The sequence below is a fragment of the Topomyia yanbarensis genome, chromosome 2, assembly GCF_030247195.1.
Source record: "Topomyia yanbarensis strain Yona2022 chromosome 2, ASM3024719v1, whole genome shotgun sequence".
In the NCBI taxonomy this organism is placed as follows: domain Eukaryota; kingdom Metazoa; phylum Arthropoda; class Insecta; order Diptera; family Culicidae; genus Topomyia; species Topomyia yanbarensis.
The window spans coordinates 331,659,349-331,683,689 of NC_080671.1; the positions used below are offsets into that span (position 1 = coordinate 331,659,349).

The following is a 24,341-nucleotide window of genomic DNA, read 5'->3' on the forward strand; positions in this document are numbered from 1 at the left end:
GATAAAGTTCTTCTGTACCCGTTCGATACGATTAATGTGTATGGTGTGATAAGGAGCCCAAACAGTAACGACATATTCTAGAATACTGCGTACCAGTGTAATACATAGTGTTGCGTATGATGAGTCCAACTCGTGTAAAAGTGATTGTGCTGCATTTTTGAATATTCTCACTCATTCCGTTTCTGTCACTCCAGTGAATGATCCTATCGACGTCCATTTGCAATGCACAACAGTCTATCATAGTTGTTATGACACGGTAAATTTTCAGATCATCAGCATACGAAGACGATAATTCACTGCAGAGGTTGTTCACAATGAGCACAAATAGAAGAGGTCCGAGATGACTCCCTTGAGGAACGCCAGATGAAATGTGGAAAGGATCCGAGAGCATAGTTCCAAGTTGCACCGAGGCGCTACGGTTCGCAAGGTACGAGAAGATTCAATTAGTCAGCCAGTCCGGCAGTCTAGTCCGCCTTAGCTTTTCCACAGCAAGCTGATGAGGAACACGGTCGAAAATAATCAACACTTAATGTAACACTTAATCAATGGTTGCTGAAACTATTTCGCTGAAATTCAGCAACCCAAAATTTACTTTGCCGTTTCGAAATCAATTGTTTACTCGTTCCGGAAATTTCCTAGCTGAGTTAAGTTAGTAGGGGAACATGGGGGACTTGACCAAGCGCAGAATTCCATTATTGGCTATGACGAATTCTATTAGGTTCCAAAAATTTTTCTACGCTTCGTAATTTTAAAAGGCAATTTTAAAAGTTTGAAATAAAAAATCCTTTCCTTATAGAAAATATCCCGTAATTAATAAATTTCTGATATTTACTACGCTGTGGTATCTACAGTTAATGTTAATCAGGTCACACAAAAATCCCATCTAAAATACCAGTCTATATATTTTAGTATTAGTAGTCAAAGTTAACAGTAATATGGATAATTTCGTAACGTGTGAACATGCAATGTAAGCAGTACAGATAATCCTTAAAAGAAAATACATTTAAAAATCGAAATTTATGAAACGCAACCCTTTTATATATTTTAAGGTTACCTGAGGATCTGGACAATATGGAAAAAATGATTACAGTATGTTTATGTCTTTATTTTTTGTCCTGGTTTTTCAATTTTTGCTTGGTCAAGTTTCCCCAGGCCTTGGTCAAGTCTCCCCGCAGTTGATCAGAGAAAACGTTCACAGAAAAACTTTTATATCTTTTGCAAAAATAATTTAAAAATTCTGCAAAAAAATCATGAGCACGCACATTGCCTTTCTTCATCATATCTCAATGAGTTTTGAAGGATTGAAAACTTTTTAGAGAGTTATGCAGGTTTAGCTGAAAACCTGGTCAAGTCTCCCCATGTTCCCCTATATGTCAAAGTCGGTTACATTCCTGTACGCCAATAATTGCATAATTTAATTTATTAAAATAATATAATGTACGTATTGTGAATAAACATACAATTTAAAATTGAAAAATTAAGGCCATTTGATTCATTCATGAAAAATCCGCAAAAAATCCGCAAATGCAGAAAATCCGCAGAAAAATCCGCAACTCCATTTCAAATTGCGGAAAATCCGCAAGATTGCGGAAATTTTTTTGTAGAATTTGCAGAGTGCACCCCCATATCGAAAACAAAGACGTAGTTCTACGTCAAAAATAATATTTAGAAATTTATTTTTGTGATTCGATAGTACGTACACTAAACGAAGCGAATGTGTACGTACTATCGAGGTATACCTGTACTTTGTTGTAAATTTCAATGGCGTAGCCAGAAATTTGCTTTGGGGGGGAGGAAGGGGGGGAGGGGTAGGCTTTGTGGAAATCGATGTTTTATTTTCGAAAACGCTAAAATTTAATTAAGTTGGATCAATTAGTGAAAGTTCAGAAACAAAATTAGTCTAACAGATGCCTTTTATAATTTCTTTCATTAAAGAATGCAAATACAAAGTGCATTTTTTTAAAATAAATATTCCAAAGCTTTTCTAACGGTCAAGATCACATAATTTTGAAATCATCAACTTTGGAGGTTTAATAACTCCAAAGAAGCTTTCCAACATAAAAAGCTCATATTTTGATGTAACAATTTTGGTGATGAAAACTCCTAGAATTGATTATGGAGAACCTACCTTGAATATAATGTGATTTTTATTATTTATACACAGCAGAAGAGATTTATCAATTACAGTAAGATCGAATAACTTGCTTTAATTTTTTTTTCACTATGGTCGGTGTTAAGTCAGACCAGACTAAGTCACAAAACCTTAAAAAATGAGATTATCGTAACGCTGGATAAAGAATTTCCTCAGCTGCATTCGACTTTTAAGCTGATTTGAAATTGTTACAATAAGCAAGAATTATAGCAAAAATGAAACTCAAATTATAATATGAAGGATGCTGCGATTCAAACTTTAAATTAGTTTTTCTCGAAATCAATACAATGTCACTTAGTCCGGTCGGACTTAACACCGACCATATAGTCTAATATATTTCTGTATTCACGGAGTATTTATGTCTTCTTCAAAATTTATTATGGAAATAAATATTATAAATGAATAAATATTCAAATATTAGGCGATATAGTCACATTTCCCATGTGGAACATGCTTTCTAGTTATATTTTGCCATTATTGTAACTTTCCTAAAGTAAACATTTAAATGTAGCGAATGCAGTGGTCTTATTCATATATCGAAGCCCGTAAAATATTGGATTATTAAATCAAAGTAGATATGCTGAGTGGAAATGAATCACATAAATAATAAACCTTCGTTGCGCTTTCCATCGATTCGCATAAATTTGTTTCTAAGAAAGTTTTCTTCTGTGCACAACGAATGCACAAATTGTTATCACGGACGCATGCAACCGCGTATACACATTTATCTCAAGCATTGAATCCAAGCGAACGGTGTACAGTTATACAATGCTTGAATCAAACAGCTGTGTGAGTGCATCGTGTCTGTACACGAATGGAACATTCGTACCAAGCAAAATTGCTCAACGCTAGTGGCGAAGGGGGATGTGAAAGAGACAACTAGTATCACGACGCTTTGTTAACAGTATTTGCATATGTAGCTCGATTGTACAAGCGATGTTGTGCACGTGTTTTATACGAATTAATGCGTTCGTGATTGTGCATAAACTGTGTACTTGAAGCGGACACAACACAAGGGAAAATATGATCAGACAGACTCAGTCGCCTGTTGAACGGCACCGCGCAGCGTACCTCCAGAAAGCACGCAACGAAGCGCTCTCAACAGGCAACTGAACTTGTCCAGCCAAATCCGTTCATTAAATAGTCGATGATGACGTTATTCATAGAAGTATTGCGCGCTAGGTACATAAATCTGTTGTGTCAGACTTGGGAAGCGCCACCGGCTGTGTGTATTTTGACTATGTTATACATTATTTAACACTACAACGTTGCACTTGCGTTTTCCACCTTAGAACGTTGCACTGGGGTACAAATGTACCCCATGCGTTTAATTGTAATTTTCGCATGTAAAAATACAAGCAACAGAAATATATAATACATCATTTTCTTCATTTTTTAATTGCGAAACCAGCTGTGTAAGTGAAAGTACGGAATTTATTGAATCAATGATACATGAATTGGTTTGAACAAAAAAAGTAAAAAAATGGCGGTTTTGACTTTTTTCCCAAAAATTACTATAACTTTACGAATTTTTAACCGATTTGAAAAAAATCAAATGATTCTAAAACTTGAAAGAATGATCTAGAAATGTAATGAAATGGAACTTCGATATTTTAGAAAAAGTGCAATTATTAGGAAGAGTGAAGTTGAAAATACCACGAAATGGGATGGAAATTGAAATGAAATTAGACTTGCGAGCCATTGTTTTGAAAAACTATAAAACGTAATCAATAAAAGTCAGCAAAAAAAGAGAACGAATTTTTTCTACTTCAAAATTAAATTAAATTAAATTAAATTAATTGAATAAAGGATTCAAAACGATTATATAACACTAATTGTTATTCATGTAGTAAAATAACTAGTGTTTTAACTGGTATTGTCACGAGTCACATTTGCAATGTACCCCACGCCAACTTTGATAACTGCGAAAGCTATAAGAAAACTGGCTATATCACCTTTTCCTACTCTTACTAAGAACTCTAAATTGAAATAGGGTCCCAGGTCGATAAATACCGCATTCTTGTCTTCACATGGCTCCAAAGAAGGCGTGGGGTACATTTGTACCCCTGTGCAACGTTCTAGGGTTAATTTTTTAATGCCATGATATCAAAAATCTATGTGTTTTTTCTAATTTTTTTAATTTAGAAATATTTGTGAGCAATATGTGCAAAAATTCCGAAAATTTATCATGAGATGGCTGAAATATAAGCGTTTGAAACCTGACCATATCGAAAACACAGACGTAGACCTACGTCAAAAAAATTCTGTGAGTGAGGGCGAATCTGTTGTCACGTTGGATTTCGCGGGGAATTATACGTTCCAAGTCCAAGACGAAATCCAAGCCCATCACTAGTCAAATAGTCAAGCAACGATTCACCTATATGTAGTTTATTATTGTCTCGATGGCAAACAGAATCACTTGTGCTTTGTTATTATATCGGAGAAACTAGCTCGTGATGCACAGTCAGTACATTTGTTTAATACAAGACTTGTAAATTAATTGAAAAGCAAATTTGGATCTAGAAATATAAAAAAAAATCACTATTCCTCTGATCGAGCTGCATCGCAATACAAAAATAAGTTTAATTTTCAAAATTTATTACACCACAAAATAGATTATGGGTAGGGTGATAATAGAAACATAGTTATAATAGGCTCATCACTCTATCTATATTAGGCTGTGCACGCAGACGAAGTCGACAGAAATAATGACTTTTACTGTGAGCCGTGTTTACCAACACTGCCATTAAACTGTGAAGCCATGTTTGTAAACACGGCTCACAGTAAAAGTCATTTTTAAGTCGACTTCGTCGGCGTGCACAGCCTAATAAATAAAAGTCAATGTTTGTATGTATATGATTTATGAACTCCCAAACGGCTGCGTTGAAAGTCGCAGCAACGCGCGATGGAGCTAGTATAAAATAAAACGCTGCAGCACTGTTTTAGTTCAAAACTGGTATAACACTATAATTTTTTAAATAATTAAAAGCACTATAATTGTTTAAATAATTCCCTTTGTTTGGCCATTAATTGATTAAAAAATACTTAACCTAAAGATTGTTTACCTAAATTCAGTAGTAGCTTATTGAAAATTTAGCTGGAAAACGAAATTTCATGTTTCGTGGAAGAACTAAATATTTCCTTTGGTGAGCGTGGGTTTCATCATCGCAGTCCTCAATATGGAGCTACTCGGTATGAATATATTTTCTGGAGAGACCAGCCTATTTTGGCTAGTTGGATCAACTAAATAATGCCAGTCAGCTAGTGAGAAAACTTCCTTGACCTGATTCAAAATCTGAACTAACAAACGGGTTTTCGGTTAATCACAAAATTACAAATTAATTGACATAATAGATTAGTTTAAACGTATGGCAGAGAGCATGGTGTTGCACTTGGTTTGAGAATTTTGTTAATGTTAAATGACCTTCAATAAATTATGTTTTAATGAGGAGAGTGTGTATCAAATTGTAACATATGATGGGAGCATGAGAGTAAGCTGGAACGTACGTCAATAGTTGTGATAGATCAAAATTAATTCGCGAATTACGTGGCACGCTCTTGAAAAAAGTTTTTAGAAACCCATCCAGAAAACTATCTCCTTCCCTATGTCGAGTCGAATTGAACTAGCACTCAAACTCGAACCTTCAAAAATATTTTTTACATGTTACTGTAAATCTTTGAAGCATGGTTTTTTATTACCGTTCACACCATGCTCCCATTATCGAATAAATCTTAGGGAATCTTGCTTTAGCGATGTACATACGTTTTGTAGGTATTTGTTTTCCTCAAAATTTGTATTGATAGATGTAAACCACATTCAATTGAATTTGGTTCATAACAGGTTCTCTTATGGGTATTTGCTGTGTTAAATGCTTTAATTGTTCGATCAACAAATTAAGGCACAAAATAGTACACTAAATGTGAACTTTAACTAGTACTCTCATCCCACAACGGCATTAATTACGGGGAGTACTTCCATTAAGTACAGCCGCAGTAGGTTAAAATACTTTAATAAATTAATTTATAGGGGAACATGAGGATACTTGACCAGGTTTTCAGCTAAAACTGCATAAATCTCTAAAAAGGCCCCCTCAAAAATCCCTCAAAAGTCATTAGGATATTGTGTGCAAAGTTACTGTGCGTCTTCATGATTTTTTGCAGAACTTTTAATTTAATTTTTGAAAAGTTATAAAAGTTTTTCTGAGATGGTTTTTTTTTGGTAAAGTCTCCCCACTGCGGGGAGACTTGACCAAGGCGTGGGGAGACTTGACCAAGAGAATTTTGAAAAATCATAACAAAAAATAATGCCATAAAACATACTGTAATTATTTATTCCCATATTGTCGAGATCTTTGGGTAGCAGTAGCAAATATAAATTTTGCTACTTCAAAAAACAATTAATTCGTGTAATTATGCTTTTTTTAAAAGTTATTCGCGTTACCCCTTAAAAAAATGTCAAAAATTTAATGTTTATCGTTTTAAAGACGTAAAAGCAACCTTTTTAGTGTATTTAGATCATGGAGAAGCTTTCAATAAAAAAGTTTTCCTAACAACAACTTTTGACTTTTTTTTATAATTCTTACTATTTGCAGTCAAAAATACAATTTTCTTTTTGAATATTTCGCCATTTTAAATCGAAATGCTCTTAACAAAAAATTTCTAAAATGTAGTAGTTCTCGAGATATTTTAACTTTTGTTTTAACAACACAATTATTTTGTTTTATTACGACCTTTTCATAAGTTAGTCGCGTTTCCTCATCAACAATAATAGGTTTTTTCAAAAGGCCCGTAAACTTTCGTGACATCAAGGCGATATTGTAAACCATTTGAAAGTTACATAACTTTTAAAAAGAGCATAATTACACGAATTAATTGTTTTTGAAGGAGCAAAATTTCAAATATCTCGAAAACTATCGCATTTTGGAAGATTTTTGTTAAATGCATTTTGATTTTAAATGGTGCTTAGAATTATATTCTGTAATAGAATTACAATTTTGTATGTCTATTAATATGAAATTTAAAGACATGTACGAGGTTATTGTTAGGAAAACTTTTTTACCGATTTTTTCTCCATCATACAATCACATTCAAAACGTTTCTTTTCTCTTTAGATTTTTGGTAACAAAATATAAAAAATTTAAAAAATGGGTTTTTCGCAATTTAAATTTTTATCATAATTTTTTTTTTGAAAAATGACACATTTTTTTCAGACAGAAGTATTCATTCCCTGTAACTCGTTCTCAGATAGTTTTGCTGTATAAAATACAGTAATCGAACAAAAAAATTTTGAAATTCATACACGTAGAAACGTTTACGCGCTTTTGAAAAGTTGCTCTTGAGTCAAAATACTCTTATTACCTGTGGAAAATATTTAGTTTTGCATGACGGTGAAACGTGTAAAGTTTCATTGGAATCAAAGATGGTCGGTCACGATTTTAAAGATTTTCGGACGGATCTTCGTGGAATTCCTCTAATACTAAAATATAAAAATTTATGTTTAAGGTGGGATTTTTGGCGTAATTAACATTAACAGTAAATACCAAAGTATAATAAATATCAGGAATTTTGTATCTTTCTTCAGCTAATTGCCAGTTGGTCAAGTCTCCCCATAAAATCTTGGTCAAGTCTCCCCAACATTAGTTATTGCGTTCAATGTCATTCAAATTCTAGTGATAACTATTCCAATGTTACAATTTATTTAAAATCATTTCACTGCTTCACAAAGATTAAGATGGTATATTAGTACATTAATAGTGATTAGTAGTCGAGTAGATATGTCCATTCAAAGATTGATAAAACATTACATCATTTAATGCAAATTTATTAATCACGTAATATTTTCTGTAAGGTAAGGATTTTTCAATTCAAATTCTAAAATTAAACTTAAATTTTTATAAAAATATTTTTGAAAAAATTTTAAGAATCGAATAGAAGACACCATAGACAAAAATATAATTTTGCGTTTGGTCAAGTCTCCCCATGTTCCCCTAAGCATCAAAAATATTTCAAAGCAATGTTCTAAATTCCGCTAGTTCTGGCCTCTCGCTAATGTAATTTCTTTCAAATGACATTTGATCTCTGAAACAAATTGGTTGGCTGACGCTGAATAACTTTCCCACTTATGGGCATGAGCATGTGCGACCCAACCCAGGGACAACTTGACAGATAGTGCTTTCTTCATATAAGTATCGCCGATTTGATGGTGGCGCTAGTATGCTTTCTCTGTACGAGTACCACGAACAACGACACGAAAAAGTTTCAAGAGAAAAGCTTGTTTCGTTACGTGTGTTATGAACGCCGACAATGCGGCTAGAACAACATTTAGAAAAAGCGTATTCCAAAATGTGGATAAAGAAAACTATTATTAGAGAATTTATCCCTGATTGGAACCGTCAGCAAAGTTACATAAATCTCATTATAAATTTAGCTGGAAGTCGTTGTTTTTAGCAACCGACTTTCTTCCTTTCTAAAAATGTTTAGGTTTTCTTGTTGTGTGAAGTTTGTAATCGGTAAATCATTGGTGCTATAAATGAAATATAATTGAAAAACATTTTGGCCAATGAAAGTAAATCACCAAGCTTAACAATTCGTGAACCTGCGACATCTTGTTTCAAGTGCATTAAGAACGTCAAAAATTCTGGTATTTTGATCGGGAAAATAATATATGAAGACTTTTTTTTCAATAGGTGTAATCTGCAAAAGAGAGCCTCTCTTTGTTTACTTTCTCTTCCGCGAATTACTCGGCCACCTTTCTGATTTCCCTTCAACTCTATGCATAATAAGCTAGTAAAAACCTTGGTCTTTTGAAACATACTAATAAATGTTTAAAAAGTTTTATGGTTTCGCAGTAATAAGCGAAAGAGAAAGCGAAAAAAGAGGGCTCTCATTTGCAGATTGGACCTAATGAAAAAAAAGTCTTCATATGTAGGATTTTCTATACACATTTAGCAAAATTGGTTTTGAATAAAATTTGTGTGCTTTTATCAGAATTCTAGCAGCAAACCGGTAGTGATCGGTTTCAGCAAGAATGCTGCCAGGAATGTATGATTTTGTTCGACTCCTGCCAGAGTTTTGTTCATCTTTTGCAATAATTCTGTCCGGAAGATGTTGCGATGGTTTTGGTATGGATCCCTTCAGAATTATTCTGGCATGTTACTCGGCTCTACCGGAGGATTTCATGACTTAGGAGATGTTGATTAGTTTCGGAAGATTTTCGGAAATTCCAATATAAGTGGTAGCGGCTTGATTTTGAAATTCATCTTCTTGTATTTCCGAAAATCGATTTAGGGGCCATACACTAATTACGTAAGGGCAGGGGGGAGGGGGAGTTTCAAAATATCTTACAAATTCTTATCTGAGGGGCAGGGAGGGTTTGTCCTTTCTTACGTAATGTCATAATAACAAGTTTAAAAAATTAAATCCATAAGGAAAATATTCTTTTTAATAACTAATAAGGAAAGGGAACTATTTTCATTTGTACCATATTAGTCTGTTAAGAACTATTGATAGGTGAAGACGCTTTGAAGTGGAGAATGCTTCGACCATGGATACGACACCTTGTATATCAAAAAATATGAGTGATTTTTTGACTCTTGGTTGTACATTGTTCTGTCGGGAACTGGAGTCACAATATGCCTTACAAGTTAAGAAGTGTTGATACCCTTCGTGTTGTTAGACCGACTTTGTTCTTTTCAAACGTTCGATTCAAACCCACAAGGTATCTGGAAAATGTTCTACCATGCGATTGTCAAAGATCTTGAATGTCGAATATTTCCAGAGTGTGAACTGTATTTTAATTCAAGAAAATTCGAAGATGGTTAACTCGGAGCTATGTGTACGATAAGCGTCACAGCTGGAACTCAGAATAAATTCATGCCAGAAGAGGTTATAAACTCTTTTAAATTCTACATCACAAGAAAATAGATTCAAAGGAAGTGGAATATAGCAAAGCAGATCATGTGTACCAAATTGGAGTTACTGAATACCTGACAACAGTTATTCTTTGTACTGGGCGAGATTGGCATGCACTTAAAAATTCTGCAGATGATTACAATTAAATTTTGTCATGAGTTTTCTTGTAATAATTCTATACATATGGTTTTCGCTATCTTATTATTTGATGAATTAACAATTCGATTTTTTAATTACGATAATCATGATAAGATCTTATGTAGGGGGAGGGGGAGTTCACCAAAATCTTACGAACTCTTATCTTGGGGGAGGGGGAGGTTGAAAAGCTCTAAAAAAGCCTTACGTAATTAGTGTACGGCCCCTTATTTTCTTTTGGATTTTTTAAACTCCAAATGGAATCTATGGTTCTGTATGGGGGAATAAGGACAGTTTCTAATATGAACAGCGAAATAAATTTGATGATAGAAATGCTTAAATTGTTTATTTTTTAGATATGGAAAATAGTAAATGGGATTCGCCTTTTTCAAATTTTGCTCCATTCGAGCCGCCATGACATCACCAAATCACCACAAAATTTGCTTAGGAGTTCAATATATGGGAGCTGTCAAGTTGTCCCCGGGCTGGTGCGACCACACTTTGTTGTCACTCCGTTGTCGATATGGAAGTTAGGCTGAAAAACTTTGGTTCATAATCAAACACACTACATGTTGCATATATGTATACATAGGGGGACGGGCAAAGCGTAGTTGGTAAATCGATTGTTTTGTACGCAGCTCACCTGAGTGTACGATTCCAACTCCTCACGTAGGGCTCAGAAATTTTTCTAAAAATGTTTTCTCTAACCCGAAAGGAGGCGTATGACTCTAAGGTTTAACCCCCCCCCCCCTCTATAATAAAAAATATGTATGCATATATTCGAACCACTAAGAAAAGCATTAATGAGATTATCGTACAGCTAAAAATTATTTGAAATATAATGTATTAGGTGATAATAATCGTGTAGTAGACGGAGCGAGTAGGAATAAAAAATATATAAATAAAACCTTAAAATATATCAACTAAAAATAACCTCCAAGTGCGCATATTTTGTTTGTTTTGACATTTGATGAATCTATTTGGCATTTATGTGTCTCGAAATGCTCAAAATGTCTTACTAACAATATCCTGTCATTATTGTATTCATTCATTTCTCGACAAACATATGATTACGGCCAACTGTCAAAATCCACTTTGAATGGAAATTCCAGACAAACCGTTACTAGTCGAACACAGTTCACAACAGTTTATGAAAGAGAAAACTTTTCTCTTTCGTTTACTACCAACATCTGTGATTGGCGTGTAACGGTTTGTCCGGAATTTCCATTCAAAGTGGATTGTGACAATTGGCTTTTAGGCCGTAATCATATGTTTGTCGAGATTTGATATCTAGGAAAAGTCGTATGGTGTCGGGCTTACCACCAGATACCAGATCCCCTATACTAGAGGTGTATGAATCCGAATTTGAGCCACTGTAGTTGAAATTTTTGTTAGTAACTATCACCAACGCGCCATCTGCTCGCCTGAACCTTACGATACTACGCCGAGTCGAATTGTACAAACAACTCAAACTCGAACCTTCAAAAATTGTACTTGTTATTGTATTTTGAAGACCGAGAAAATGTGCTCTCCCCTATCATATAAAACTGAGGATATCTTGAGTTAGCGACGCACTGTTTGGTACTTCAAGTAAAGGAAAATTGGCGAAATGAATTTATTGATTTATTCGACGGCTAGGGCACCAACTCAGTTACAATGTGTGTAGACATATATGTATACGCGATGGTTACGATTCGCAATCTGGTTTAACCTCATTTGGAAAAAATTCCACCCGATTAAACCTCAAACTCGCACTAACACAACTGCACATGGATTAGTCAATTGTAGCTCGAAGCTTTGTTGAATACCCTCTCTAGCATATCACAGGCCAGGGTTGCCAAAAGCCAATTTGAATTTTTGTTCCAAAAATCGTTTCATCTGTTTTTTTCTTTTCGAAAAATCTGTACTGTAACGATATTTGTATGGAACTTATCAAATTTGATTCATGAGATATTATCTCATCGATCTTTGCTGCATTGCATGTTGAATAGTAAAAATATATTTCAAATTACTCCTCGAAGAGAAAAAAAAACTCAGGAGCATCCTTCTGGAATAAATATTATTACATTTCTTACAAAATGAATGTATATGATTCGCTCAAACATTGAAAACTTTTTCCGAGGCCTGGAGAAACGAGTTTCATATAGCAATCGACTCAGCTCGACAAATTGGGAGAATGTCTATGTATGTGTGTATTGTAGACCAGCGAGGGTACTTTTATCGATCCAAACAAACTGTCAAAATCCGGAGCCAAACGAGCATGATGTCATACAATGCAAACAAGCAGAACAAGTATTGCGGTTTTATTTAAAAAAAATGTATTTTGTTATTCACAGTGGGCTTCACTTTTTATGTTCGTATTAGAATTTTACAATGTTATTTAGAAAGATATTTCTTGTGTTCTACCTAACTGCATAAAAAGCATTTTACTTATGCTCTTTTTCATCAATTTTGTTTGTTTTGCACCTAGTTGAGAATACAACATTACTGATTTTTGCTACTTGTAGGGTTGGTCTGCGGATCATTCGTCGCACTATCGCTGAAGCTCCGACAGACCGATAGCTTCATTGCGTCGCATCGTTGATTCCGTGGAAGTTGTAACTGCTCTACACATACTGGATGCAAAAGTGACGAACGTGTTCCACTGCAGGGATCATTCCTGCATATATGACACTTTTGCTTTATACTCACCAGCAGAGCTAGAATTGAACTGGTTTGTTTGCCTGCTGTAGAGCGTCGTTATTATCGCATGCTCTCTCAGGCATTATTTCGATTCGCAAACTCATGTTCAATACCCCTAGCAGAAATGTGGTATTTTCTTATATTGCATGGCAAGAAAAAGTTCGAGTCGGAGATTGTGTGACTGATTTGTAAAATCAATATGCGTAATTGTAATTGTAATTGTAATTTTATTGAAAACGGTATTCTGTTGGTTTACACCTAGTATCAGGACAAGGAAAAATGCTTCGGATATAAGTTACTTGATTAGAGCAGATATGTGTACATAAGGAACCCTTCCAAATCAAACGGGTGAAGACGAAGTGGTTGTTTGAAACACAATTATGTTGTTATCTATAGTAATACTTCTTTAGCTACCAAAATATATGGCCCATTTTTTCGGAGTAGACATTTTGACGAAAACGAACTAAAATGTAATAAACACTAAACAAAATATTACAGAAGACTATTGCAAAGCTTTTCCTCACATCCGGAAGAGGAAACTCACTGAGAAGATTCTTCAAGCGCAATTCATTCGAACCCGGACTATCCGCTTTCTCTCAGTTGAGAATTGACCGGCACTGAGCGCGAACGTTTTTACCGCGTAATTAACTCGTTAATCGATAGTTTTTTTTCTATAGCTTACTCTCATATCTGTTCTATTTTAATTTACGTACAAACATTTTCTTACGCTACCCGGAATGGAGCTACTGCTGCTGGAGTGGTTCATTGCACTGGTGGTTGCTGTGTTCGGGATCAACTATCTACTGGTGCGGAGAAATTTGAAATATGGCCATCAATGGCCGGGACCGCCGGCATTCCCGCTCATCGGTTGCTACTATCTTTATTTCAACAAAAGTCCTGAAGGTAATTTAATGTGTTTTCCTATAGCCTAGAATCGCTTCCTCGAGTACGCCGTGTAATTTCAAGTGAAGCGGTGAGATAATATTTTGTTTTCAAACCTTCAGTGATCAACTTTTTTGACTCAACCGATTTGTGCTTTGAAGTAATTTGGGAACATGTTTCGTAAGGTTTTCAGTACTGATCGAATATCCAGAAAGAAATTACCATTATGACGATTGTGCTTGATCCGGAAACCACGTCAGGTTTTAGCCTAAGGGTTGTCCCACCTCAGATCAAAATAATATTAATAAACTATTATCCATGCAAAACTATTCTTAATTGATAAATAATTTCCTTATATTATAGGTATAGGACGGTTATTTATTTCTATCGAACATGCTAGTCACTCGACACCACCTCCAACATATACATGATTTAATGACTGGGTAGACGCTTCCCAATACTCAGTCTTTCCAGTCATTTCATTCACCGATAACTTTAATTCAAACACGAACTATAACACGTGTTCGCTATATCAACCATTCAAGTAGGCTTAACACACTTAAGGCAAATGCTTTTGTGAAATTTCACTATCTATATAATAATAAAATCTTCTCGACTTTTTGTAGTAAAAGTCTTCTTCAGTGTTCTTATCAGTCAATTCCAGTTTTATTCAAGTAGGTAAATATGCTTCTTTCAGTTTAATTATTGTTTTAGTATTTACTAACTATCTTCATTAGTTACTAGTCAAGATGAACGTTTTAGAACTTTTATGATGAGTCAAAAAATCTGTAATTCTATATGGCATGGATAAAAATCTGTAACAAAAATCTGCACTTTAGAAGCTTTGCAAAATCCATCATTTCAACATGAAGATCAATCGAAACAATCACAAACAGATAGATTTAGTATTTTATATTTGGAGCGCGATAAATTAGTATCACGTAGATTGCACAATCCCTTATGAATTGTTAGAAGAGAAAGAGAAAATATATTCGATGCATTTAATTGTACAAAACACCTATCTAAACACCTAGTATGTTTGATACCAGGAAATTTTGAAAAATATGATAACATTGGTTATTTATGTTTGGGTATTGGGTTTCGCAGACTTGTAGAAATATCGAACGACTTATTTGTTGATTGTCTGACGTTTCCTTTTTCAAGGAAAATTATCTGTCTGTCGCTATTGTCACGGATATTGACAATAGCGACAGACAGATAATTTTCCTTGAAAAGGTCACCAAAAACAGCCGAAACATCGGAAAAAGGTACATTGGTTATTTATTTCTAATTATCCAGTATGAAAAGTAGTTCAAAGTGTTTTTTTAGAATTATCCGATCATATGGTTGGTTAGGTACTATTTGTAAATGGTATTTTCAATTGATTTCAAATTTATACTGATATTTAAAATCTTCTACTACAGCCTGTAAAATCTGTATTTTGAGCAAAATTCTATAAGCTGTATGTACAGAATTCTGGTCGCGAATTCATCACAAAAATATGCAAAATATAGAATAAACTGTGGCAACACTGATTGGAAAATGGTATGGTGTTACAGAATGGCATGTCGTTTTCAATTGAGAACCTAGAAACTAACCCAGGTTAGTTGCTTTAAACAAATGTTTTTAAGGCTCAAGTTACCTCAAGGCTTGGTAGTGTGCGTGAGAAAAATTGTGTTCAGCTTTGCCACCAGATTATCCATTTAAACCTTTTCAAAACTCTAAAAGAAGAATATCAGTCGATTTATTAGATCATCACGATTCAATTCATGCAATATACCCTGATGGAAAAACCATCGGCTTAGCTGAATGGTGCTTTTGAAAAAGTGGATGTGGTTTTTTCATTGCGCACTTGTGTTGCGTACCCCAGCACGGTGTGGTAGTGTGACAAAAAATCACAGCCACTTTTTCAAAAGCACCATTTAGCGAAACCGATAGTTTTGTCGTGACTAACGACTTACCTTTCAATATAGGGGCCCCTTTTCAAAATTTCGGAAGAAAAATGATGTTAGATTTTGAACGCTTATATCTTTTGTTGTACTGAATGGATTTAATCAATTTCTTCGGCATTTTGTCGAAAATATTTGTATCAATGTTGTATTAAATTTTGGAATATGCAGGACATTCATTATCAACGAAAAAATAGTGTTTTGAAAAATCTTTCGAAAACGACTCGGAAGAGTGAAACTTTTCAGCCCATCCCACACAGAGCCGTCAAAATGGTGCAGTAAATGAACAATAAAATAATGAAAAGTTTATATATAGGTCCACTACATGTTTGTTCCTATGATTATTCGTATTGGGTTGCTTGACGAGAGCAGTTGGTGGGGGAAAGCCGGCATATTAGTTTTGGTTAAGCCATTAGAAGCCGGACGGAAAGGAAAAGCTCACACGCCACGAGAACGAGCGAGAAAGCGATAGTAGTGCATATTAGCGAAAGCGTTACGTACATTTTGAACCTTAATAACTTTTCTTCTACTAAACGGATTGCCAATCTTGTTTCATAAATCGGAAGGAAAACGTTCAACGCTTGCTACCGATACGTTGTTTGCTATATAAAATTTGTTTAAATAGTTCAAAAACTACTTGAAATGAGAATCAACATTAATGATAAAACCTATAAATAGGGGTGTCGCAGCTTTTCTCAAAGCCCTACAGTTGGCGTCCTACGTCGGTAGTGTAAGGACGTATTTTCGCGCTCGTAAAAGTTTCGCGTGTTTTCGAAATGTCGAAGCGTAAACGACGATCGGGTGGCTCGAAGGCGAGCCCGAAACCGAACCCGAAGCGTAACAAAAAAGTTGTGGGCAGCCCCAATGTGTCCAGCAACGTGAGCAAGCCACCGGACGGCGATGTTTCGTCTGTACGTTCAGCAAGAACGGCAATCGGCAGCGTCGTTAGAAGTCATGCACGGACTGCAATGAACGTCAGCGACCTGAATGGTTTTTCCACCAGCTATTTTGTATGATTTGGATCGTTGTGATCTAATAAATCGGCTGATATTTTTCTTTTAGAGTTTTGAAAAGGTTTAAGTAGATAATCCGATGGCAAAGCTGAACACATTTTTTCCTACCCATACTACCCAGCGCGCTGCAGCGTTCAAATCTAACACATGCTCAAAAAAGGTAACTTGAACCTTAATGGAACTAAGTTGGGTTCTCGCAAAACCGTGGTGGTGTGAGCGAACCCGTAATATGTATATTTCAGGTTAGAACCCAACCCGGTTTTCAGTTCAGTGGCGCATAACCTAGGTTCGTAACTGGCTACAAACAAGCGGTTTGACAGCAGTTAGGTCCGAAAGTGAGTTCTTGCACGTTTCATTGGAAACGAGCCATTCAATCATTTTCAGGCGACGAATTGAATTGGCGTATTTCATAATAAATGCTGAAAACTACCCAGGTAACCAATAAGCATGCTGAATGCGTCTTAATGGCTACTTGATATGCCCTTAAGTCTTTTTAAATGCTATTTAAAAGTCGCTTTTGGCAAAATATACGGCTACATTACTGCTGTGCCATGAAAATGCTCTTTTACTGCTGTTGTGCATCCAGAATGCTGCTTACTGGCAAGAAGTTTTTAACCAGTTTTTTGAATGCTGATTAACAACAGTTATGCATAACGAATGCTATCGTACTGCAAGAAGCATCCGAAATGCAAATTTTACGCTACTTTACTGCATACACTAATGCTTGTTGGTTACCTGGGTATGAATTACCCAAGCTTAATGTGTGCTAATTATTTACTTTATCTCAATTTGTCAATAAAACTAACTGAAAACTGTGCTTCTAAAGTTTCAGGTATTCGTATATTTTATTTATAATAAGGTTTTTACACAAAATTGCATCAACTTTGTTTAAAGTGTCATTCATCCCATAAGAAATACATTACGACGAATCGTGCGCCGAATAGCGCTACGAATCTTGCTGTGACGAAAAATAATCGTCGCGTCTCCTTTGAAAAAGCACGGACAATAGTTTCTGTCTCAAGCGAAAACGACATCAGTAGAGTAGAATGGGGTTAAATAGGTATGGGGGTACAATAGGTATAGGGCATTATCTTTGCTATATTATTGCAAAGGTCGCTCATGTTGCGTGAATTAGATACACGATAGAGAACATCGTTGACGACTGTCATTTCGGCTGTTACCGTGGATCAGCTGTATTAGTTACGACGTCATGTATGTGTTCGCGTGTTACTCAGTGAAAACGCAGTTTTTTCTTATGTAAAAATTAATGCTAAACACGAGTTTTATGTAGGCTTTTCGATGTAATTATTTTGGAAAAAATACGGACATCAACAAGAAATATACGCTTGAGGGCACGATAGGTCAGCCGTTTGGGGACACTATAGGTCACTACTATAATGTAAATTTGAATTTTTTGACAGGAAAATGGTGCGTAATTTCATGCGAAAAGCGACAAAACGATGTGAAGAGGACATAACGCAATTGCATCTATACAAGACGCTGCCAGTATGTGATCAGCCTCTAAACAATTCAAGGTTCCATTCGAAACATTACGTTCTCGTGTGAAAGAAAAGTGCTCGTCATCAATGAAAGCGCGTCATATATTTCGCGTGAGTTAACAATATAATAATTTAAGATGTTGTTAAAGTAGATAATCGAAAAAACATAATCGAAAAAGAGAAGGAAAAGGCATCCAAAGAAATGCTCCGAAGTGCAAACGTGATCCTCGTACAGCCAAGCAACCACGTTAGCCGGAATGCACAACTTCAATTTCACACTCTGGCGACGACGAGGACACTGAAGAAGTCATTCGCAAGTACAAAATCAGACGCAGCTGCTGAAAAAAACATGTTTTTTAAACATTTCGTTCCGCGGTTTTATGAGTTTGCACATCACTTACCCCTTCTTCATTTTCTTGCCTGAATGACGTCAATGGATTGCATTTATTATTTGCCTTATAAATTTTTAAAAAATCTGCAGTATTCATACTCTTCAAATATAATTTGATTTTCTAGGTGTATACATTGTTTTATGGATCCTCGTATATAGTGACCTATCGTACCCCCAGATTTTAAAGACATCGAAAAAAGTATCTTCGCCTTATTGGATTTAGATTCAAAAATATTTTGTCGCGTAAAAAATCATTGTTGCCAAAACGTATAAACTTTCAGACGAGTGCTTGTTTATCAAAATCAGTGCAAAAATGCCGTCGCAGGAGCTCGCCAAAAATTGACCTACTTTACCCCACTCTACTCTATCAATAGGATCGTTTAAATAGACTAGAATAACTAAGAGACGTCATCTTATTTCAGGGAAAACAATTCAACTAGCAACCAAGCTACGGATCACAAGCAACACTGCAAATGTGCAAGTCTCACAAAACATATTTGTTGTTATTCCGTTTGTTTCTTCTAGCCAATATAAAAATCTGATGCAACTTCTGGTTTGCTGAGTTTCTTGACCAGCTGAAATATAGTTATATCCACAGGAATGGTATTATAAGGGAGCAAAACCAGGATAGCCCAAGATTAATTGTGATTTTTTTTTATTGTAAGCGAATCCACAACAAAAAGAGGCGTGGTTGAAGTCTTGTACATTGAGATACCTGACGTTTAAAATACGCACATTGAGATCTCGCGTTTTTATACTACCGCCTTCCCATTAAGCCCACAAGTGGTTTGTTTTCTTCCCAATTCGCAGTGCAAATGATTTGTTTTCCTCCCGATTCAAATGTCAAAACGGCACAATACCAACGCAGTTGGCTAAGACTACATGTTCCTGTTTTGCTTTGTTTTGCTGATTCAGACCAATAACGGAACGTCTTTTATTTTAAATGTTTGCATCAATTGGTATTTGTTACCCTCATGCTGAATTTTGTCCTCCCATTAAACCAAGCCATTTTATCTTTAGCGTTTCTAAACGCTACGATTGCCAACTCTCTTGTTCGTTTGGGATGACATTGACAGTTAAATTGACATTCCAAACGTAACATATATTTATATTTCCTGATTATGCATCATATTATCATGATTTAATCTGTTCCTGTTCTCCTCTCCGTCTTGTACCTGCCGGGTTGGTGGTGAAAACCAACTTGGTGGAGTTGTTGTCCGGCATCCTCACAACGTGCCCCGCCCACCGTACCCTTCCAGCTTGAGTTACTTTCCGGATATTTGGCTCACCATAGAGTCGCGCAAGTTCGTGGTTCATCCTTCTCCTCCACACGCCATCCTCCTGCACACCACCTAAGATCGTTCTCAGCACCCTTCTTTCGAAGACTTTGAGTGCTTGCAGATACTCCTCGAGCATTGTTCACGTTTCGTGCCCGCAGAGAATGACCGGTCTAATCAGTGTGTTGTACATGGCGCATTTCGTGCGGTGGTGAAGCTTCCTGGATCTCAAAGTTTTGTGGAGCCCATTGTAAGCACGACTTCCAGAGATAATACGCTTTCTGATCTCCCGGCTGGTGTTATTGTCCGCAGTCACCAATGAGCCTAGATAGATGAACTCGTCAACCATCTCGAACTCGTCGCCGTCGATCGTAATACTACTGCCCAAGCGTTCCCTATCGCGATCGGTTCCGCCAGCCAGCATGTACTTCATCTTAGACACATTTATCTTAAGTCCTACTCGTGTAGCTTCGCGCTTCAGTCGGGTATACAGATCTGCTACCGTCTCCTTGTTTCTACCGATTATGTCCACGTCGTCAGCGAAGCACACGAACTGTCCGGACCTCGTAAAAATCCGTGTCATATGCGGCTTTAAAGTTGATGAACAGGAACAGAATCTGGGATAGCACTTTCTATGCGGCATTTGTCACTGTGATCGCTCTGTAGTTTTCACAGTACAATTCGTCGCCTTTCTTGTATATCGGGGTGATGACCCCTTCCGTCTACTCCTCCGTTAGCTGTTCCCTGTCCCAGATTCTTTCGATTATTCGGTGCATGCATTCCGTCAGTTTCTCCGGACTCACCTTGAAGAGTTCCGCTCCTATACCAACCTTACCAGCTGCCTTGTTGTTCTTGAGCTGTTCAATAGCCTCGTTAACCTCATTCGTAATGGGCGCCGGTACATCCCCGTCGGTTGCGACATTGACATAATCGTCCTCCTCGAACGCCCGATTGTCCGCCTGCGCACCATTCAGATGTTCATTGTAGTACTGCCTCCACCTTTCGACCACCTCACGTTTGTCCGTCAAGATGCCGCCTTCCTTGTCTCTACACATTTCGGTCCGCGGCACAAAACCGTTGCGAGAGTCATTCAGCTTCTTGAAGAACGCCCGCGTTTCCTGAGAGCAATACAGCAGCTCCATCTCCTCTCTCTCTCAAACTCTTTCAGGCGGCGCGTTTTGTCCTGATAAAGACGAGTCTGCTGTTTTCGCTTCCGTCGATATGACTCCACGTTCTGATGAGTGGCTTGAAGCAACATCGCTGCGCGTGCTGCATTCTTCTCGTCCAACATCTCTTGGCTCTCCCCATCGAACCAATCGTTCCGTTGACTCCTCTGTACGTACCCTAGGACGCTCAGTGCTGCTTATGGCTGCTTTAGTCCTAGTCCAGCAGTCTTCAAAGGGAGCATCGACGAGCTCTTCCTCCGGTGGCAGCGCTGCTTCAAGATGCTGCGCGTACGTTGTCGTGACGTTGGTTTCCCTCAGTCGGTCCAGGTTATGCCGCGGCGAGCGCCGGTATCTTACACTGTTCACTACGGATAGTTTTGGAGGCAGTTTAACCATCACCAGATAGTAATCCGAGTCGATGTTAGCGCCCCAATAGGTCCTTACGTCGATAATGTCCGAGAAGTGCCGTCCATCAATCAGAACATGATCAATTTGCGTCTCTGTTTGTTGCGGTGATCTCCAGGTGTATCGGTGCAGGAGGCGGTGCTGGAAGAAGGTGCTCATTATGGCCATGTTCTTGGAGGTGGCGAAATCGATTAGTCTTAAGCCGTTCTCGTTCGTCTGCTGATGGGCGCTGAACCTTCCAATTACCAGTCTGTATTTCACTTCCTGGCCAACCTGAGCATTAAGGTCGCCGATGACGATCTAGACATCATGTCTTGGGCAGCGATCGTATTCACGCTCCAGCTGCGCGTAGAATTCGTCCTTGTCGTCATCGCTACTTCCGAGGTGGTGACTATGCGCGTTAATTATGCTGATGTTGAAGAACCGGCCCTTGATCCTCAACCTGCACATTCTGTCGCTGACCGGCCACCATTCGATCACACGCTTTTGCCATCTCGGCCACCACCATAAAAGCTGTTCCCAGCTCGTGTGTATTGCTGCAGCCGCAGACCCCTTCCAGCACACCTCCTGCAGCGCCACAATATCGAACTTGCGGTCTTTTACTATATCGGCAAGTATGCGAATGCTTCCGATAAAGTTAAGCGACCTGCAGTTCCATGTCCCAAGTTTCCAGTCTCTTGTCCGTTTCGATTGCGTACGTCTGTGCCAATTTTTTGCCGTTGCGTACGTCTGTGCCAATTTTGAAATTTCTTGTTGAACTTCCTGAGCATGCTATTTTTATGGGCGGCTATCAAATATATTTTGTCATATTTTTTCCTTCCTCAGATGTGCTAAACTTCATTCATGGACTGAACGTCAAGTATGGTAAACTGTTTTGCGTTTGGATCGGCACCCGATTGGCTCTGTTCTGCACCAACACCCGAGATTCGGAAACGGTTCTCAGCAGCCAAAAATTGATTACCAAAAGCGAATTATACAAATTTCTCGTCCCATGGCTAGGAAACGGGTTACTGTTGAGTACGGATCAAAAATGGTTCAACAAACGAAAAATCATCACGCCCGCATTCCACTTCAAGATTCTGGAACAGTTTATCGAAGTATTCAACCGCCAGAGTGGTATTCTAGTACAGAAATTGAAACCGGAAGCTACTGGACAGCTGGTTAATATTTATCCGTATGTTACTCTAGCAGCGTTGGATGTTATTTGCGGTAAGTGTTGAAATTCTATGTTTAGCTAACTTAATATTAAGCTATATATCAATCACAGAAACCGCAATGGGAACCGCAATTAACGCCCAAACGGATGCAGAGTCGAAATACGTGAAGGCCGTAACTGAGTTAAGCTATCTACTGACCGGCCGTTTCGTCAAGGTATGGCAACGGTCAGATTTTCTATTTAACCTGTCACCGGACAGAAGACGCCAGGACAAAGTGATTAAGATTTTGCATAATTTCACAACCAACATCATACGATCCCGAAGGCAGGAACTGATGGAAAAAGGAGGAAATCAAGGTATACTTGGAGATGACAGCATCGGTAGTAAAACAAAGATGGCTTTTTTGGACGTCTTGCTACAGGCCACCATCGATGGTCGCCCACTGACTGACAAAGAAATTCAGGAAGAAGTTGATACGTTCATGTTTGAAGGTCACGACACGACCACCATTGCCATTGCTTTTACACTGCTGCTTCTTGCTCGGCACAAGGATGTTCAAGAGAAAGTCTATAAGGAAGTGACGGAAATAATTGGAACAAACCTGGACACTCCAGTCACATACCGAAACTTGCAGGATATGAAATACTTGGAAATGGTTATCAAGGAATCGCTTCGTTTGTATCCGCCAGTACCGATAATCGGAAGAAAATTTACTGAAAAAACTACCATAGGTAATAGCGTAACCGTTATTTTACGATTCCGGAAACTTGCGTTAGTTTTGCATTTCTCCTTTCAGATGGTAAAACCGTTCCGGAAAATTCTAACTTCAACCTCGGCATTATTCTGATGCACCGGGATCCAACGCTGTTCGAGAATCCGGAACGATTCGACCCGGAACGTTTCAACCCGGAAAGAACAATGGAACAGTCTTCACCCTACGCCTATATTCCGTTCAGTGCCGGACCAAGGAATTGCATTGGTAGGTAGCATATGTTAAGAAGTTGACATTGACATTGAACTCTGCTGTCTCTTACCAGGTCAAAAATTCGCCATGTTGGAGCTCAAGAGCACCATTTCCAAGGTGATTCGACATTATCGGCTCACTGAAGCGGGTCCGGAGCCTACATTAATTGTCCAGCTAACGCTGAAGCCTAAGGATGGACTGAAGATCGCTTTTGTGCCGCGCTTTTAGATCACTACTATGGCGAACTTTTGTTTTTGTGATTTCATTCAAAACAGACTGGGAATGTGATATCGACAAGATGCTATGTTATTTTAATTGCCATTTTACTGTTTGATAGCAAAAAGAGTTTACTTTTTTTTAATAACATATGTACTATATTAATACTAATAGAGCTACAATATTATACTTATAGACCTAATATAGTGTTTGCTTAATTCACATAGGTAGCTGTAAAAAAGCACCTCCATGTCGAGATGCATTATAGTATAGGTGTTCACATTCATCATGTTTGAGTGTGTTGGTTTGTTGCTAGTGAAATTAATCATGGCACCCCAGGACCACGAAATACATAATCAACAAACTGACCAATCGAAAAGAAGCTTGTAATCACATGGTGAAAATAATTATAGCGCCCGGTATCGCAAAGACGCAAATGTTTACATCACTAACCAATCAGAATGAATTAGAGGACCACGTGCTTTTGTTTTCTCCTTCATTTCTTCTTTTTTAAAAATAAAAAATGTGGACACCTGTACATC

General features: G+C 37.3%; 1 protein-coding gene across 2 annotated transcripts in view; it reads left to right on the plus strand.

The window, feature by feature from the left end:
• LOC131683931 (cytochrome P450 4d2-like) overlaps positions 1-24,341 on the plus strand; it is an 84,128-nt gene extending 59,787 nt beyond the window's left edge. The window contains exons 1-5 of one of the 2 annotated variants that reach the window (XM_058966343.1): positions 11,385-13,783; positions 22,288-22,671; positions 22,730-23,350; positions 23,416-23,598; positions 23,657-24,341. In XM_058966343.1, the coding sequence (XP_058822326.1) occupies positions 13,618-13,783; positions 22,288-22,671; positions 22,730-23,350; positions 23,416-23,598; positions 23,657-23,811 (1,509 nt within the window). In that variant the 5' untranslated portion in view covers positions 11,385-13,617 and the 3' untranslated portion in view covers positions 23,812-24,341. Of the gene's footprint in view, positions 1-11,384; positions 13,784-22,287; positions 22,672-22,729; positions 23,351-23,415; positions 23,599-23,656 lie in introns of those variants that run through there. The other variant, XM_058966344.1, reaches the window with a different exon arrangement.